Source organism: Protopterus annectens, chromosome 6.part0 (genome assembly GCF_019279795.1).
Source record: "Protopterus annectens isolate FY-2018-M chromosome 6.part0, PAN1.0, whole genome shotgun sequence".
Lineage (NCBI taxonomy): Eukaryota > Metazoa > Chordata > Ceratodontiformes > Protopteridae > Protopterus > Protopterus annectens.
Window position 1 is genome coordinate 303,088,434 of NC_056737.1, and position 19,583 is coordinate 303,108,016.

Below are 19,583 nucleotides of genomic sequence, written 5' to 3' on the forward strand. Positions count from 1 at the left end.
TGTTAATGGCAGTTCTCCATTAGGCAGGTTTGCTCTTCCTTGAGGAGCTTGTTTTGGTCCTATCAGGTATGGCCGAATGATGCAGTTACACAGGTGTTTGTATAAAGCATTGGTGTAGAATGCTGCATAATTGCCAATTCCATCTGGAGGGAGGTGCAGTGAAGCTATTTATACCATCTAGTAAGAGGTTATAATCTACATGTCAGCTAATTTAACCCGACTCAAACCCTATACCTTAGTTATAGATGACAAAGAACCAGATCATTTACACCGACTATAAGTTCCATTTCATTTTCAAGGAATTTTTGAGTACATTTGCAAGGAATTGTGAACTTCAAGGGAAGAGAAGCTTACTGCTGCTCATGGTAAGTCTGTTTTCAATGTGCAATTATTTTGCGTAGCAAGTGGTCATTACTGTTTGTGCTAGCTAATTTGTGTTAGTAACACAACAAGTAGCATACTTGCTTTTGGTACAGAAGGCTGTGGGTTCTACTCCCACCCCATGTAGATGGATTGCTGATACTGCCTTGTATTATAAAACACAATCCAAAATAGGGTATGACCAAAACATGGGAAGGGTTTGAACGATAGATTTTCATTGAGACCATTCTTGAAGTTAAGGGGGATTTATTGATTATTCTAGGACTGTTTAGATTTTTATTTCTTTATGTTGTCTGCATATGTTTTTGTATTTTTTATATTGCATTGATCTATAGATGTATTCTGTGTTTATATTTATCTATCTATCTATCTATATATATATATATATATATATATATATATATATATATATATATATATATATATGAATTCACTTGAAAATACCGAAATACTACATACCCGAATCGCACAATCCCGAACTCACAAGCACGAACATTTACAATTCCGAACGTCTTAAATCATGAATACCACAATCCAGAAGCATTGAAATACCAAAAGTACACACTACGGCAGCTAATCATCATAGGTTTACCTCCCTCCACCTATGCATAACACCCAGTAGTCACAGATAATAACACCTGGTACTCACAGATATCTGACAGTCCCTTGAAACCCAGTACACCACCCAAGCAAAGAACAGTGCTGCAAATAGATGTAATCTCCTCCCTATATCTGTAGTAAACATGCAATAGCCTTCAAAAATACTACAGTGCTGTAGGATCCCCAATTTGCCAATATAGCTTCAAACTGTTGCTGCCTCAGTACAAGTTTATGTCTCTTAGGACAATTAGGCAGACCCTCAGCTCATCCTCTCTGTCCTGTTCACCTGCCAATGTTTGCATTAGGATTCCCAGATCTGTAGCCTTTGCCCCCAACAGACACTTCAGTCTGTGGTGCCATGATTCAATGGTATTCTGTGTGCGAGGTAGACATAAGCTGTTTAACTCAGACACATTCCAGAAACTGACAGGAAATAGCATGGGAAATCGGGCAGCACAAGCAGATCTAGTTTTAAATTGTCTCTGTCTGTCTAGTACATACCAGTCCCCAAAATATTTCACCATCTCACATCCCTCTTCGGGGAACGACTGTTTCAGCTCTCCATATGCTGGTTCCACTTTGTCCTCTGCTAGAAATGCCAACACTGTCAAACACTTCACTGATAGCTGGAACCATACGTTACTATTATACAAATGTGTGAAACCCAGCTTTTGTACCTTCCGCCACACATTCCTTTCAGAATGAAATAAACATCCTTTTGATCTCACCCCATGGAAGTTGATAGTGATGCTCTTCATAGTCGCTATCTCAGTCACATAACACGTATTGCAGACATATCGCAGATGTACCTCAAAGTCATTCTCTGCCATTAACTGGAACACAGCATCCCACATTGCATTATATGCTTTGAGTGACTTCTTCAACATGAGGCAGTATAATAAGGGCACAGACTTACTGTAACCACCACACCGTAGAAAGCCGTATATGGAATATAACTGCCTACATATGACACCTTTGTAAAAAAAGGTGCCATCCATTAGCCAGATAGTTGCATTACTCAGGTCAAACAACTTATCTATGGTAGTAAACACTATCACAGAGCTGTCACAACTGGTATCAATGATCCATTTCTCTATGAAATTACCCCTCTTCAGTGTAAACTGCTGCACATTTAAAGTTTGTAATGTTATGTGCCTGCTATCCACAGCCCTACTAGTTTGCCATCTCACCCTCCCCACTTGCTGCAGCAATGCTCTTCTGTTTGGGAGGTGGGGGACAACATCTAAGGAGGTAGACGCTAAGACATCTTGGACAACTAGACAGGGGGAATCGCGAGAAACAAGTGCTCTATGTTTCAGGTCTGCACACATACTGTAACGCTCTACCTCGGTAGGGTCTCCTGTATGACAGTGTGAAACACTTTTTAAAAGCTGTTCACCTTCAGCAACTGCAGTTCTTATTAGCCTGCCTTTGCACTTCATGGATCTTTTCCATTTGCAACACCAGTAGTGTTTCGGTACTGTTTTTTTCTCTAGATGGTATACGTACCCATCTATAGTCAGTGTTGTAAGTGGAAAATCCTTTCCTTTTTGTGATTAAATCACTTTGTATACCATGCCAAGAATTCCAGGTGAGGAAAAATTGTTGGGATGCCATATTTGCGTTGGTACAATGTACATATGCTTAAAGGAAACTGGGCTATTTATTTCACTACTTCGGGATTGGGATATTCTCGATTGCAGACTTTTGAGATTATCAGTGTTCGTACTTGTGAATTCGGGATTGTGCAATTTGGGTATGTGGTATTTCAGTATTTTCAAGTGAATCCATATATATATATATATATATATATATATATTTTTTTTTTTTAAGTGATTTCATAATTGTTTTATCCACATTTTTCTGCATTGTAACAACTTGATTGGATGCTTATTTTTATTGAAGAGATGATTGGATGAGTGATTTCATTTATAGTTGGTTACATTGTTACTTGTTATTGGTCTGATGAAGCATTTTTGCAAAATCGCTTACCATTTTATTAAACAGTTTTAAATTATGTTCTAGTAACCGAAGTACGCTTACTTTGACTTTGGTGCTGTTTTTTGTGCCAGACTGCTTTGGTCATACCCTATTTTGGATTGTGTTCTATAATACTGGAATTTTTGGGTAGACCATTTACCCCAGGTGTTCTTGTTTTTTACGTGTTACTGATATTGCCTTGTATTTCGTGAGGGGTGGGGAGCTGCAGTCCCTTTGGTTGAGATGCCTTGTAACTATGAACCTGTTGTTAGTTTGCCAGACATTCTCTATTGCAATATTAGCAGCTTTCCAATTATTTTTTAATGTAATGTAAGCAATTTATTCTTCAAGGGCAGCAGGCACTGAATTTGCAGGTGAAGCACTGAAATATAAAGTCATTTGCAAGTAATGACCTCTTCATTAGTTATAGGTCTCTAATGTGGAATTATACAGATGACTTTTACTTCTGCAGAGATTGTACATATTCATTGATATTGGTGGATTTTAATGACAGATGTTTGAGGGGCCTTTTATGGTTGAAATGTTCTGAAATGGGCAATTTTGTCATTACTGGTTCATATGCTTTATTTCATTGCTCACTAAAAATGTTCAAAACAACAAATTTAAAACGCACTCTAACAAGTGGTGCTGAATTATACAAAGAATATAATTTAATGCAATCACGAAGGTGCATCAAAGAACACATGCATGTATGCATGGTCCTAAAAAATGTGTAAAGGGGGACTATGGTTTGAAATCAGCCCAAAAGTAAACTTAATTCACGACTGTCCAGATACATTTTCTTTGATGTGGGTTTATATGCTGTTACAGTGAATGTGAGTTTCACGGGCAGAGAAGTTTACTGTTAATGGTAAGTCTGTTTTCACTGTGAGACTGTATTGCTTTGTTTAGCAAATGTACATAAGTGTCTGTGCTATAAAATTGGAAATAAAAGTTTTAAATTAAATCCAAATATCTGTAATCATTGTAGAAGTAAAGAAGAAAATAGTGTGCACACTGACTGGTTGTAACAGTGTTTAAGGTAACTGGGGAGAAGTAGTCACTGACCGGTTGTAACAGTGTTTAAGGTAACTGGGGAGAAGTAGTCACTGACCAGTTGTAACAGTGTTTAAGGTAACTGGGGAGAAGTAGTCACTGACCAGTTGTAACAGTGTTTAAGGTAACTGGGAAGAAGTAGTCACTGACCGGTTGTAACAGTGTTTAAGGTAACTGGGAAGAAGTAGTCACTGACCAGTTGTAACAGTGTTTAAGGTAACTGGGGAGAAGTAGTCACTGACCAATTGAAACAGTGTTTAAGATAACTGGGGAGAAGTAGTCACTGACCGTTGTAACAGTGTTTAAGGTAACTGGGGAGAAGTAGTCACTGACCGGTTGTAACAGTGTTTAAGATAACTGGGGAGAAGTAGTCACTGACCGTTGTAACAGTGTTTAAGGTAACTGGGGAGAAGTAGTCACTGACCAGTTGTAACAGTGTTTAAGGTAACTGTGGAGAAGTAGTCACTGACCGGTTGTAACAGTGTTTAAGGTAACTGGGGAGAAGTAGTCACTGACCAGTTGTAACAGTGTTTAAGGTAACTGGGGAGAAGTAGTCACTGACCGGTTGTAACAGTGTTTAAGGTAACTGGGGAGAAGTAGTCACTGACCGGTTGTAACAGTGTTTAAGGTAACTGGGGAGAAGTAGTCACTGACCGGTTGTAACAGTGTTTAAGGTAACTGGGGAGAAGTAGTCACTGACCAGTTGTAACAGTGTTTAAGGTAACTGTGGAGAAGTAGTCACTGACTGGTTGTAACAGTGTTTAAGGTAACTGGGGAGAAGTAGTCACTGACCGGTTGTAACAGTGTTTAAGGTAACTGGAGAGAAGTAGTCACTGACCGGTTGTAACAGTGTTTAAGGTAACTGGGGAGAAGTAGTCACTGACCGGTTGTAACAGTGTTTAAGGTAACTGGGGAGAAGTAGTCACTGACCGGTTGTAACAGTGTTTAAGGTAACTGGAGAGAAGTAGTCACTGACCGGTTGTAACAGTGTTTAAGGTAACTGGGGAGAAGTAGTCACTGACCGGTTGTAACAGTGTTTAAGGTAACTGGGGAGAAGTAGTCACTGACCGGTTGTAACAGTGTTTAAGGTAACTGGGAGAAGTAGTCACTGACCGGTTGTAACAGTGTTTAAGGTAACTGGGGAGAAGTAGTCACTGACCGGTTGTAACAGTGTTTAAGGTAACTGGGGAGAAGTAGTCACTGACCGGTTGTAACAGTGTTTAAGGTAACTGAGGAGAAGTAGTCACTGACCGGTTGTAACAGTGTTTAAGGTAACTGGGGAGAAGTAGTCACTGACCGGTTGTAACAGTGTTTAAGGTAACTGGGGAGAAGTAGTCACTGACCGGTTGTAACAGTTTTTAAGGTAACTGAGGAGAAGTAGTCACTGACTGGTTGTAACAGTGTTTAAGGTAACTGGGGAGAAGTAGTCACTGACCGGTTGTAACAGTTTTTAAGGTAGCTGGGGAGAAGTAGTCACTGACCGGTTGTAACAGTGTTTAAGGTAACTGAGGAGAAGTAGTCACTGACCGGTTGTAACAGTGTTTAAGGTAACTGGGGAGAAGTAGTCACTGACCGGTTGTAACAGTGTTTAAGGTAACTGGGGAGAAGTAGTCACTGACCGGTTGTAACAGTTTTAAGGTAACTGAGGAGAAGTAGTCACTGACTGGTTGTAACAGTGTTTAAGGTAACTGGGGAGAAGTAGTCACTGACCGGTTGTAACAGTGTTTTAGGTAACTGGGGAGAAGTAGTCACTGACCGGTTGTAACAGTTTTTAAGGTAGCTGGGGAGAAGTAGTCACTGACCAGTTGTAACAGTGTTTAAGGTAACTGGGGAGAAGTAGTCACTGACCGGTTGTAACAGTGTTTAAGGTAACTGGGGAGAAGTAGTCACTGACCGGTTGTAACAGTGTTTAAGGTAACTGGGGAGAAGTAGTCACTGACCGGTTGTAACAGTGTTTAAGGTAACTGGGGAGAAGTAGTCACTGACCGGTTGTAACAGTGTTTAAGGTAACTGGGGAGAAGTAGTCACTGACAGGTTGTAACAGTGTTTAAGGTAACTGGGGAGAAGTAGTCACTGACCGGTTGTAACAGTGTTTAAGGTAACCGAGGAGAATTAGTCACTGACCGGTTGTAACAGTGTTTAAGGTAACTGGGGAGAAGTAGTCACTGACCGGTTGTAACAGTGTTTAAGGTAACTGGGGAGAAGTAGTCACTGACCGGTTGTAACAGTATTTAAGGTAACTGGGGAGAAGTAGTCACTGACCAGTTGTAACAGTGTTTAAGGTAACTGGGGAGAAGTAGTCAAGTAATGGAATAATGGAATGGCTGGAGGGCCTGATCCATTATCCTGCGTAGGACCCCATTTGACCACGATCCAGCTCTGTGTGCACATAAATATGATAAAACTTATACAAAATAATAGTAATGACCAGAAATTGTACCTAATAATTGATGCTATAATTCCCAGAATTTCAACTCATGAAAATGGAATTTCATTTTTTAATAACTAAATTAGTGTTTCTGCCTTTGAGGGTGAAACCAGTGTGAGCAAATATGGCCAAGAGTTGATAAATCTGGCTTCACTAATGGTCAGATGGTGATTGTGACTCTTACAAAATGGCCTTATTCGAAATAGATTTTTCTTAACTCTTTAAACAAGTCTGCTTTATGCTGATACGTTCTGTCATTTCTTTATGCTGAAATGCTTTAGCAAAATCATCTATCTTGCATGTTGTGCTTGAGAACTTTGTTTAACATACCTGCATTTCTAGGATCTACAGATAAAATGTAATTTTTGCCACTCATACTGTAGTTTTCTAAGAGATACTGAACTGAGTTTATTGGTATTCAGTTTTATTTATCTGTTTTATGTGTGTGTGTGTGTGTGTGTGTGTGTGTGTGTGTGTGTGTGTGTGTGTGTGTGTGCATGTGTGTGTGTGTGTGTGTGTGTGTGTGTGTGTGTGTGTGTGTGTGTAAGTGTAATTTTGGACATGTTGATGAGGTACTTTACATAGATTGCAAGTGTCATGTCTAGTTTTAATAGTTACTGTTTTAATCTTGCCACCTACTTGCTAATGGTGGACCAGTATACTAATAGCAAGTTTGATTTGTTTAGTCTCTTTGTCAAATGGATATTTCTACAATATTCATTTTGTTTTATCGTCATTCTTAAAAGTCCATTTAGCTAATCAGATTGCTGAACTGGAAGTTACCTTTCTGATTCATGATATAATGAACAAATCACAGCAACAAATTATTACCTGAAACAGTGATTTTAAATTACAGATTAAATATCTATAAACTGGACAACAGAAATAGAAGATACTGTTGTGCTGGTAGCTTCTACACCACCATAATAATAATCACCTTAAAATAAATTATTTTCTTTATTTCCTGTTACAGAATATATCATACATGCAGGTAATGTAAATATACACTCGGTATATAATAAAAACTGTGCATGTTTGTTGTAACTGTTCCTCAGCTTTAATTTATTATCCTTGGATTAAGTCATGCTTTCTTTGAAATGAAAACAGACCAATATGGTTTGTCTGCTGAGTGCCCATGAACAACCAGCAAGAACTAGATCTGTACAAATAAACAACTGGAAAGTGTAGTCCTGAGATGAGACAATCTGTTTGGAAGTTATGGCTGGTCATACATTTTCTGTTCATTAAAGTGCTGTAAATCCCAAGTACCTTTTCAGGATATCTTATATGTTATGGCTGGTCATGCATTTTCTGTTCATTAAAATGCTGTGAATCCCAAGTACCTTTGCAGGATATATGATATATTTGGTTGCTGATGCATTTTTTTACTCCCCATGTTCTGCCTATCCACTGCTGGTCCTCCAACCAATCACTGCACCACATGCCTGACATCCCAGGTACCACTGTAGCTCCTTTCTGCTAGTGCTGATCATATCCTTTGGTTGGGCAGATCCCTGATTAATCTGAATTTAAGTTTTATGGCATGTTCATGAGAGTTGGGGAGGAAGGACCCAATGAAGAGTTGCAGATTTATTTTATTTATTAACATTTGTGTACCAGGATTGTCCGACTGGACACCAGGTGTCCTTTTTCAGAGGAGTCCTGGGGAGAAAAGCTCCACAAGGTTATATTGTTAACTAAATTAGTTAACAAAGTTTAACAAAGTTTATCAATAGTTTAAAAAATGTATAATAGTTTGAAAAGATAGATGAGCATACATACAGTATATATATATATATATAGGTTCATAGGTTCATAGGTTCATACTAGGCTATCTGCCCAAGGGCATTTACAAGCCTAGCCCATAGTTATTTTGCTTTCGCCACCCCTTTAGTTTGAATAAAACTATGCCTATTATTTTGCTGTGCCTCTGTCAAGCAGTGACACTGAAGTAATCCCTGGGGTATATCTGCGATCTCCCATCCATTGGTCAAGATTCCTCTTGAACAAGGCCAGCGAGGTGCTCTGCCTCACATGTACCGGGATTTTGTTCCACAGCATAGGGAGTCTCTGGGTGATGAATCTGTCCCTCCAGCACGTTCTATTAATAACCGTGTCAAGGTTTAAGTCTCCTGCCCTTGTGGTTCTGAGGGATCTAGATTTTTTGAGGTGAAGCATATTCATCAAATCTGGGTTTGACATGGCCTTATATGTCAGGCACAGGTCACCTCTGAGCAAGCGGTATGAGACTGAATAGAGCTGGAGTTCTTTCAGTCGGGCAGCATAAGACATATTTTTGAGACCCTTATCCTTTTGGTGAGGAACTTTTGGGGCCTTTCCAGCTGCTGCAGGTGTCGGGTCAGATACATTCCGAATGGGGTATTGTACTCAATCATAGGTCTAATGAGTGATGAGTACAGGGGGACGATGACCTCCCTTGATCTAGATGTGAATCCCTTCATGATCAGGTGGGCAATGTAGAAGGTTTTCCTAACTACTTTAGCAACATGAGTGTCAAACGAAAGGCTACTGTCAACCTGGGTCCCCAGATCCCTGATGACTTCTTCTGTGCTCAGTGGATTGCCACCTATATGGTAGCTAGGGGTAACCTTGTTTTTCCCGAAGGGTATGACTATGCATTTCTTGGCATTTAACTTTAGGCCATGGCTCTGGCACCAGTTATCCGTTTCTGTGAGGCCCTTCTAAAGGATATCTGTGTCAGATGTGTTTTCGACTATGGCGCCCAGTTTGCAGTCATCTGCAAACTTTGTCAGCCATAACCCTCCTGCGTTTGCTTGTACTTCAGAAAAGTAGATGCCGAACAAGAGTGGGCCCAGGACTGAGCCCTGTGGGACACCACTTGTGACAGGCTTTGAGTCTGACATGGCTCCAGCGACTCTGACCCTGTGGGTTCTGTCACTTAGCCAGTTTGCAACCCATCTTGTGATGTATGGGTTTACATTCAAGCTGATGAGTTTTTCGATGATACCTGAGTGGGGTACTGTGTCGAAGGCCTTTGCCAGGTCAAGGTAGGCTGTATGGACTGCCTTTCCCTCATCAATGGCCTTGGTGACTGTCTCGAAAAAGTCAACCAAGTTTAAAAGGCATGATCTGCCTTTGACAAAGCCAAACTGGGTTGGATCCAAAGTCTGCAAGTTCACTATGTCTTTATTTATGAGTTCCATTATGATCCTCTCCATGGCTTTGCAGATAAGGCTTGTCAAGCTAATGGGATGGTAATTTCCAGGGTCGGTGGAGGCACCGCCCTTGTGAAGTGGGACCACAGTCACCGTGCGCCACTCCTTGGGTACGTATCCTGAGGTGAGGCTAAGATTAAACAGCTGTCCTAACTGCGGGTTTAGTTCCTCATTGAGTTCGTGGAGCACACAGCCGGGGACACCATCCGGTCCCATGGATGCTGTGTTTTTTGCTTTGGAGAGAGCATTTCTCACCTGGGCATTGGAGATGTTTCGGGGGCTACAATCCTCTGGTATAGATATCTCACCTTTTGGGGGGGGGGCAGAAGTTTGCACTGAACCTGTCAGCCAGTATGTTGGCAATGTGTGTAGGTTCAGTAATCTTCACATCATTTTGAACTAATTCTGAGCATATCTTGGAGTTTCCTCCTAGGTTTCTAACATAGCTAAAGAAAGCCTTATGATTGTCTTTTGAGTCCTTGGCGATTTTTCTCTCAAAATTTGCCTTGGATGATTTTATGAGAGCCCTTAGTTTTTTACTTATAATGATCAAAGGTGTCTTACCTTTCAAGGATTTTGCTCTATCTTGTATATATATATATATATATATATATATATATATATATATATATATATATATACAATCAACTTCATAGGAAAAAAAGTACATTGTGTTCAGTCTGCATAGGGTAGAGTATAACACAGTGGACACATGTTCTATAGGGGTGGCTGTGGGTAATAGTGTGGTAGAGGTGGGTTCAGGGTTCTGGATGGGTGGTAGGAGCCATCATGAAGCAGTGGTCAATCAGTAACCTTATCTCCCAGGAGGTGGGAAGTGCAGTGACATTAGGGATGTTATATCAGTCCCCCTAATGATGCTGTGTACCTGTGAGACCCCTTGTCTCCACCAGCTGTCCCTTAGGTATAAAACCTCAAACTCACCCCCAAGTATATTACAGCAGGCTGTTACCCACTTCATCCTGTTTATCACAGCTGGCCCTATCAGTGGCCTGAGCCTATTCATAAACTCAAATTACAAGAGATGCAGGTGGACATCTTGCCTTTCTGCCATTGAGCTGGCTTTTTCATATTCATTTTGAAACTTACTGTATTTTTTTCCATGGTCACTTAGTCCAAGTATATATGCTATGTCTCACACCTAAATAAAGTGTTTGGATCATAGGATCATAGGAGGTTACTAGACTAATGGCCCTGTGACCCTTACAAGCCTAGGCAAGATTTTATCCCCCAAAAGAAACCTCAGTCAGCACCTGTCCCCCCGTCAATGAAGGGCACAGGTGGAACTCCTGGGACAAATTTGTGGTTTCCCATCCACTCATTAGGGTTGCACTTGAAGAGGGTCAGCGAGGTACTCTGTTTGACGTATATGGGAAGTCTGTTCCAGAGATGGGGGAGCCTCTGGGAGACAAACTTGTCGCTACAGCAGGTTTTGTTGATGTGCCGTATTAAATTCAAGATTTTCGAGTGGGTAATGCGCGAGGAGTTAGACTTGCGGATATGGAGCATCTGTAGTAGGGCAGGGTCTGAGATTGTCTTGTAGGTGAGACAGAGTATTTGTATTGACAGACCATCAGTTTTGCTTGACAGATCATCAGGCTGTGTTTTTTTCAAAACTTCTCTTGCAAAGTTGTTTTTACTGAAGATGCTGAAAACAGGAAATAAAATGTCAGAGACTATTTAAAGTGAACGCTAATCACAACAAGAGCATGCCAGGGTTCCCTTCGGTGGCAGAGTGCACCCTTATTTTGTCTTGATGAATTCCTATCAGTTGTAATGGAACACCTCTTTATTTCTCTACTGCTGCTGCTATATTGTACAGGACATGGCCTGAGGATATTACCAAAATATGAGCTTACTCAAAGTCCTCTGCTTAAATATGTGCAAGCTTTTGTGTCCCTGAGAAATATCAATATCTTTCCCAACTGACCTACCTATAGACACTGCAGGCTTCCTAATGGCCATCGTAGTGGTATTATTTCTGCCCCCCCCCCCCCCGAAAAGGGCAGGTCCAGTTTAAGGTATTCTCAACTTTTTATGTCATCTATTTGCTAACTGATAATAAATAAAACCACAAAGCTGGCTATCCAGGTGTTAACGTTCCTGTGACACAACAAATGGATAATGAAGAAATAAACGGAGCTCAGGAACAAACCAAGGCTGAAAACAGTATTCCACATAAAGCAGCGTAGACTTAAATAGAGCAATGAATCAAACAGGAATTGCCATTAAAGCTTTATGTTGGAGCCTATTCGTATTTCTGTTTGATTCATTGCTCTATTTAAGTCTACACTGTTTTATGTGGAATACTGTTTTCAGCTTTGGTTTGTTCCTGAGCTCCGTTTATTTCTTTATTTGCTAACTGAGTTGAATGCCTCCTCTTAGGACTATAACCCCAGCCCCGCCAAAAATGCTTTCAGTTTCTGTTCTGTGACTAGCCATAACTCTCCAAGACAACAACAAAAAATATAAAGTTTTTCGTAATACAGAGCTTTTCATTTACCTTAACAATAGGCACTGAACTGTGAAAATGACGATTTGAAAATGAACTATCAGTAGTCATTTGTTACTCCAACACATTACATAATACATAAATAAGACTACAGTATGTGAAAGCAGAGAGGGTGGTTCTCACCAGCTTGATTTACTGGTTGCAGAATTTTTGCGTGTCAGTATAAAACCAACAAAAACAAGTTTTCTGAAAAATTACATTAAACCAAATTTGAATGTTTGTTTTACTGCTTGTATTTGCACTGTTGCAAATGTGTTGTCTAAAGTTATACTGCAATATTATTCCTTCAGTTAAAGAAACCTGTTATGTTTGAGACAAAGTAATAAAAATGAAAACACAAGATTTAGCTCCATTTAAAATGATTCATTGATTAGAAAGAAATGTTTTTGTCTTTAAATTTATTTGTATACAAAAACTTTTTTTTTCTTCAAAACAGATGTGGACAGCTGTGAGAAATGGCTGAACTGCAGGAGTGAGTTCCTAATCAAATACATCGACAAGGTACTGACCGACTTACCCAGCTGTCCTTGTTTCTATCCATTAGAAGCTGTCTATAGTGTGGTCAGTATCTATGATGAAAAACAGGAAAAGTCTTTTCGTTGGCGAGATGCCAGTGGGCCCAAGGAGCGTCTGGATATTTACAAGCCAACTGCTAAATTCTGTATCCGTTCTATGCTCTCCTTGGACAGCACGACACTTGCAGCACAGCACTGCTGCTATGATGACAACACGACACTCATAACACGTGGAAAAGGAGCAGGAGCCCCTAATCTCATCAGCACTGAATTCTCACCTGAGCTCCACTACAAAGTAGACACATTGCCTTGGATTTTATGCAAAGGAGACTGGAGCAGGTACCATGAGGTCAGACCTCCAAATAATGCACTCCACTGTGAGGACAATCCCTCAGATGACATTTATTTGTCTCAGCTGGAAGAAGTAAAAGAATATTAGAAAGGGTTGTCCAAGACACATGAGATTTAGAGCAAACAAAGTGCACATTTGAATTTATACAGTACAGGGACTACATGCATATACAAACAGTCATCAGTGAAGTCTATAAAACAAAGCAGGAGCCTTTGCACCAGCATCCTACTGACAACAGAGGCAGAAGAAAAGTTACAATATAAGCTGGAACATTTTCTGCTCACCAAACTTCAAGTTGGCTGGCTATAATACAGCCGTAATGCAAGCTCTGTTAACAGAAATATCACATTTTGGTTTCCCATGGTCTTAACAGTAGCTGAGAGGATGTTTGAAATTTGTCTGTGGACAGCTTTGTGTTTGTATTACTTGGAGAATATTCATCTTGGAGTTGAAGTCATAGCATGCATGAATTAGGGGTTTCTCAGTTTTCCAAGTAATATTACTTGTGTGCAGCTTACCTGTCTATATTGAACACACATGGGGTTCATTGGAGGCAATCAATGTGCAATTCCTGTTATTTGTGCTGAGTTATAGTTCATTCATTTTGGAATAATTTTCTCTTATTTATCCCCTAGTCTCTATATTTTAACTGGAAAAGTGTGTGACGAGATCTCCGGTCAAGGTATTTATCACAGAAGATAGTAAGTGGTGCTTAATGAAGATACATTCATAAGTTGCCAGTCAGTGTTTGGCTCTTTGTTCAGAAGTTTATGTATATATAGCATTGTACAGAAAGAAGTATTGGAACTTACTTGATCTGCTAATTATTTTATGTATTGTATAGCCGGAATATAGTGCAGACCTGAGTGAGTAATGCACAGAATGTGTAATCATGCAAGTGCTACTTCAAGTTTTTTTTTTTTTGCCATGTGAATTAAAAATAGTGAGCATAAAGATGCAGTGGAATTATTCAAATTCTGAGCAAGAATTCTTGCCTAGATTTCCAGACTGTGTCTCACATCTTTTACCAAAAGCAATGTTTTATTTTCATATCCTTTTGGAGGAAATGATTCCTTGCACATTAGCAGTATCAAACATAAGTCAAAGGAGACAGACTGAAGCTGAACTATATTAAATGAACTGTAGTCATTATGCAGAATTTTATAAGTCACAGTTTGTCAAGAAGTTCTCTAAAATTCTTTTGTAAAAGTCTGCTTTGTGGAGGCCTTTGTTAGTGGACGCCTTTTTTAGATCACTGAGAAGAAAATCCAAGGGTGGTATGGAAATTACTGGAAATGCATGGTCTGCGTCAGACCTTTTACATTGTTAGAGCTCAGCTTTCACTGCAACAGAGAGTACAACAAGCCATTTAAGGACTTGGGGTCCAGTGCAGATAACTACAACTGAACCATGAGGCCCCTTAGGTTAGTACCCAATATGCTAAGTGCAGTGTATAACCCCTGGAAGATGCACAGTTTACACAGGGTCAAGCATGCAGTTACTGCTGGAGGAGAGCTTCCCATTGAAAGTCAACCACAAAATTGCGACTCTATATAACTGTAAAAGTTGCAGTTTTTTACATATTTATAAAGTTTTTTTTGTAAGAAGACTGCACCCCCCTCCATTGATCTCCTTTTGGGGGCTTCACTTCCACATTTGCTGCCTCTGCATATACTACCTCTGGGTTCACTGCACCTCAACATAAGGGAGAAAATGGTCTTTAAAATAAGTTGTAATTTTTGTAGTTATTTTATGGTTCAAAGTTACAGATGGGAGTTCTGTAGGCTTCTTCTGAGGCCATATGATTAATCTGTAATTATACCAGAAGTAGGGCAGGACAATGGCACAAGGGGTAGCATTGTAATCTCAGAACGAGAGATTCCTGTGCTCAGTTCTTGGTTAGGGTGCCTTCTGTTTCAAGTCAGTTCTTTCTCTGCATGATTTTTTGCAGTGCTCTGGTTTTCTCCCACATTTATAAGACATTGGGTGGGCTGACTGGTGACTACTAAATTGTCACTAGGGTTCAGCTTTGACTAATAAGCATGGCTGGATGAATACTACAAGTAATGGTTTGTTCATAGGATGTAAAATGTGACATTAGGCCTGACCATTGAATAGGTATGAATAATGTCTTCAAGCTATTCGGAAAGGAAAATGATTTCAACCATGCTGTAGTTTCAGATTGTAAAAGTGAGTGTTCCCCATACAAACACTTCTGCTGTCAAACCTAGAATATTTTCTACATGGATGACGTTTAAAGACAGGTATATTCAGATAAATGATCTAGACATGGTGTGCTGTCTACCTTATCAGTAACTTAACAAGTAAGCTACTAGGATAGAATGTTATGATATCCTAGAATAGAAAATGTTCACAGTGAATAATAACTTTGGGGTATAGTCATCCAGCATATTGAAATACACTTGTGGATTCATCTAAAGCTGTTACTTTATGCTTTCCCAGAAAAGCAGACTTGTAGCTTTTTCATTCATTGCTGAACATTCTCAATACTTTCGACCAAAAAGGGTCCCATGTGAACATTGTGTCATCTATTCAACCCTCTATTTATGATTTTTCATGGCTAATGATCCCCCCTCCTTTCATGTTTTGTAATTCTTTTCATGTCTATGTTCTGACACTTGTTGCTGTTAGAGATTAATAATGTCATTTCTCTCATTCCTTCCCCTACTGTAACCATGTACATGTTACATTATCCTATCTTCATATGTACCTTGTGCTACACACCTTCTACAATTGTTGTTGCTATCACTGAAGCTACCTCTGTTGTGTTTATTTCCTTGTAGATTTGATACCTACAGAACAGCATGCAAGCCTGTCCCAATTTGTAAAGAGTTCCTCTCAATGTAAGTGACCTTCTGTGTCAGACCTATCTATAAACAGGCATACACTGGGAACCAGATTGCAAAGTACTTGCTTTCAGAGTAAGTGAGTTAAAATTTTGGATTAGTTTTGAATGGAATCAGCTTATAGAAATTTAGAGTCAAGTTATTGCTTTACTATGAGGAGTACAGCATATTGCCCTCTTTACTGTAATTTTCCTATATACTTAATATCCTTTGTCATTTTGGTTTGTCCTGGTTACAATGTAGCTCTTGTCATTCAAGACAGTATGGCCTTTATGACCCATAAAAAGTGATCAATTGTTTATAGGGTTAACTACCTCCAGCTGCCATTGCAAGGAATGTCTCATCCATGAGACTTAGAATTACCATAGTTGCTAACCTTGCTGTGATCCAGGATCAAGGACCCTCATTAATGAGCTCTTAGTTGGGGGCATCTTCTACACCAGTCACAATACAGTGCTATTTTTCCTGTAACATCCTACTTTAGGGACTTCACACCCACACTACCATATGCAGTGAGACAATGGTCTGGTTCTGTAAGCATATATACCTACAGAACCCACAAGTTCACCCCAAGTCTGTTTTGCTGCTTGAACAATTTAGATGTCATTTCTTGCTATCACTTGAAAAGTCCTGGGTTCACATGCCTAAATATCAGCGTCACAATAAGTGCTCATGTGGTAGTCAGATTCCTGCCCAACACCTACACTGGCATTACCTGTTCTGTCTTGAGGAAGAGCATGGCACTGCCAATTGTAACAGATGCCAGAGGTTCTACCTGGCTATTTGAAGATGGGGGTATGAGAAGCTGTGGCTCTATGTCATAGATTTCTGAGTTGTCTTCATATGAACATTAGCAGAAGACTGCTAGCATAAACAGCTTGTTCAAGTTATGAACAGACATTGTCTATGTTTTACTGTACGTTAGTTTCAGTATATACAAAAATGTGTTATGTATAAAGAAATCAAAATGCCAAAGCCATACCTTTTTAACCACTTACTTGGAGTCAGCAGGTAAAACATTATGGTGTCTTTTGAAGCAAAACCATGTTATTTTACTCCTGGAAGTTTTTAACCAAGATCTTATTGTATTTTTTTTACTTTCAATTAAGGCACTTTATTTTCAAATACACAGTTCTAACATTTTTTTTTAATTTTTAATTGTATTACAGTATTTAAAGGGATCACAAACAACATGAAAATGCTGAATATTTTAACAGTCTTGTATTAATAGCATGATATCTGCTTTTGTTTATGTATTCTGTGTACAGTATTTATTTTATGATTATTACAATAGTTTAATAAGTGACAAATTATCAAATTATTTTATGAAACTGGAGATGCACTATTGAAAGATTTTAGTGGGACTTTTGCAGTTTTGAAAATGGAACTTGTATTACATACACCATTAATTTTTCAATAAATTACTGTCAATAAAACATTTGCATTAAACATTTGATTGTATGGAATGCATGTTTCTTGATATGAGGAGAGAAGCTGTCCAAAATTCTGTCAAAAGCAGAAGCTTTGTAGATTTTAAGATCTATGACTTACCAGATCTCAAACACTGCACACAATATGTCAGTTCAGCTCTGCCTCTGAACAGTTACTAATGAGCCTTCTTACCTTTGTGTCCTCCTCCATTAAGTGCTTACTGTAAAGCTTATTGTGATCAGATGATGTTTATTTACTTGTGGATACAGTACCTAATATGAAACGTGCAGATATGTAAATAAGACATTTGGAAGTATAGTGGCACGTGCTCAGAGACGTAATAGGATGCAAGGCCTAAGGTTAAATGCCTTCTGCCCTGACTATGTATAAAATCTGACTACTAAACTTGTCCTGCTGTGTGTAATTGCATTTCTGAAATGAATTGCTTTGCATTTTGCAACAAATTGTATGAATGCATGTTCAGAATAATATTCTTGAAATTTGTGGTAGAAGAATTATTTTATCTGAGGATAACATTGCTGCGGAAGACAAATGGAGTGAAATTAAATCAATAAATGTAGGAGTAGTGAAATCTGATTGACATAAATCACAGCTCTATGCCCAAATTAGCAGCTGAGAGGCATGGGGTAGTCCACATATGGAAAAAGAAATTCAAGAAAGCTTCTTTGATGTGAGAGAAGATCACTTTGGCAGAATTTGAGAACCCACGGTCTGTATATTTTTTTAATTTTATTTATTTAGCATTTGTTTACATGGATAGTTTAACTGAGTACTGCGATTTGAGAGAAGATCACTTTGGTAGAATTTCAGAACATATGGTCTATACACATTTTTTAAATTTTATTTATTTAGCAGTTGTTTACAGGGATAGTCGAATTAGGTTGACTAGCATACTCTTTTTTCAGTGGATGCCTGGAGAAACATAGCTGCAGCAGATAACAATTGTTCAGAAATAGTTACACAGAGTGTGTATGAACAAATGAGTATAAAAAATATTATAAAAATGTAGCAGTAGCGTAGAGAAAACATGCTAATGTGATACATAAGTTTATAGGAAAAACAAATTATGTTGAGGAAATGTTAATTAATATAGAAAGCTGAAACTCCTCATATTGTAAAATATTTTGCAAACTAAAAGGTGTTAAACATGGTATTAGTTTAATAGTAAATGTTACTTTGACAAGAGAAGTAGTAAGGAAAATTAGGAGCGAGTTAACATAAATGAGGAGTATAGGAATAATTTCAGAGAAGCATAACATTTATGATATAGATGCGCTATGGTTGGTCAGGAGTATGACAGGAGCAAAGCCAAGTATGGTTGAGATGTTCTTTGTGGATAAATATTTAGTTAGATAGGTTAGAAATAGTCCTTAGGTAGCAGGAAATAGAGTTCCTTAGCTGAGTAACATAGTAAAGTGAATCGCCTGCAGAATTCTTTGATTTTGTGGTTGTGAGGAGAGATTTCAACTGTCTTTGTAAGTAGGCTGATAAAGTGCTTTGGAGTGCAGGACAGTTTTCAGGGTGATATAGTACAGTATGAGATGTGAGTAATTGGAAATAAGTCAGCTTGATTGGGTAATTCTAGCCATTTCAGTTTTTTTTAGTGAGTGATAGTGAATGGAGTAGAATGGAATGATAGCAGCAAATTTTGAGATTTTACTATAATGACCTATGTTTGGTAGGCTAGCTTTGAGTTTAGTAAGTATGGAGGAAGTACACAAAAGTGATGGTAGAGGGCATATGATTGCAATGTTTTTTCTTGAGTTGTTAGTAAGGTGGACTTTATTTCTGTACTAAATCCCTACTTTTATTTTTTATTATGTAAGATATATGTTCATCATACTTCAGGCTGTCATCTATTATGATACCTAGAAAGTTGGTTTGTGATACTAGTTCAAGGGGGCATTATTATTTGATTTTAGGGGTGAAGAGCATAAGTTTAGTCTTGTTGGCATTAAGTAGGAAATAAAAGTTGCATAGCCATGTTTCTATGGAAGAGAGGGAACTTTTTTATTCCTTTTAGTAGGGGAGGGAGTTTGGGGTGAGCAGATGAAGGTGAATATTGAATGATTGTAGCACCTTTGGAGGCTTTGTGTAAGAAGTTGGGATATATGTTGAATATGAGTGGACCAAGAATAGAAATGAGGCACCAGTGGAAGGAAGGATGAATATATCTGATGCCATTTGACAACTTGCCTCTCTGAGGGATAGTTATGGAGTCAAGA

At 38.9% G+C, this 19,583-nt stretch overlaps 1 protein-coding gene across 1 annotated transcript in view; it reads left to right on the plus strand.

Moving 5' to 3' along the window:
• ISM2 (isthmin 2) overlaps window positions 1–17,355 on the plus strand; it is an 832,179-nt gene extending 814,824 nt beyond the window's left edge. The window contains exon 6 of the mRNA XM_044074053.1: window positions 12,609–17,355. Coding sequence (XP_043929988.1) covers window positions 12,609–13,126 — 518 coding nt within the window. The 3' untranslated portion in view covers window positions 13,127–17,355. The remainder of the gene's footprint in view (window positions 1–12,608) is intronic.
• Window positions 17,356–19,583: the final 2,228 nt, after the last annotated feature.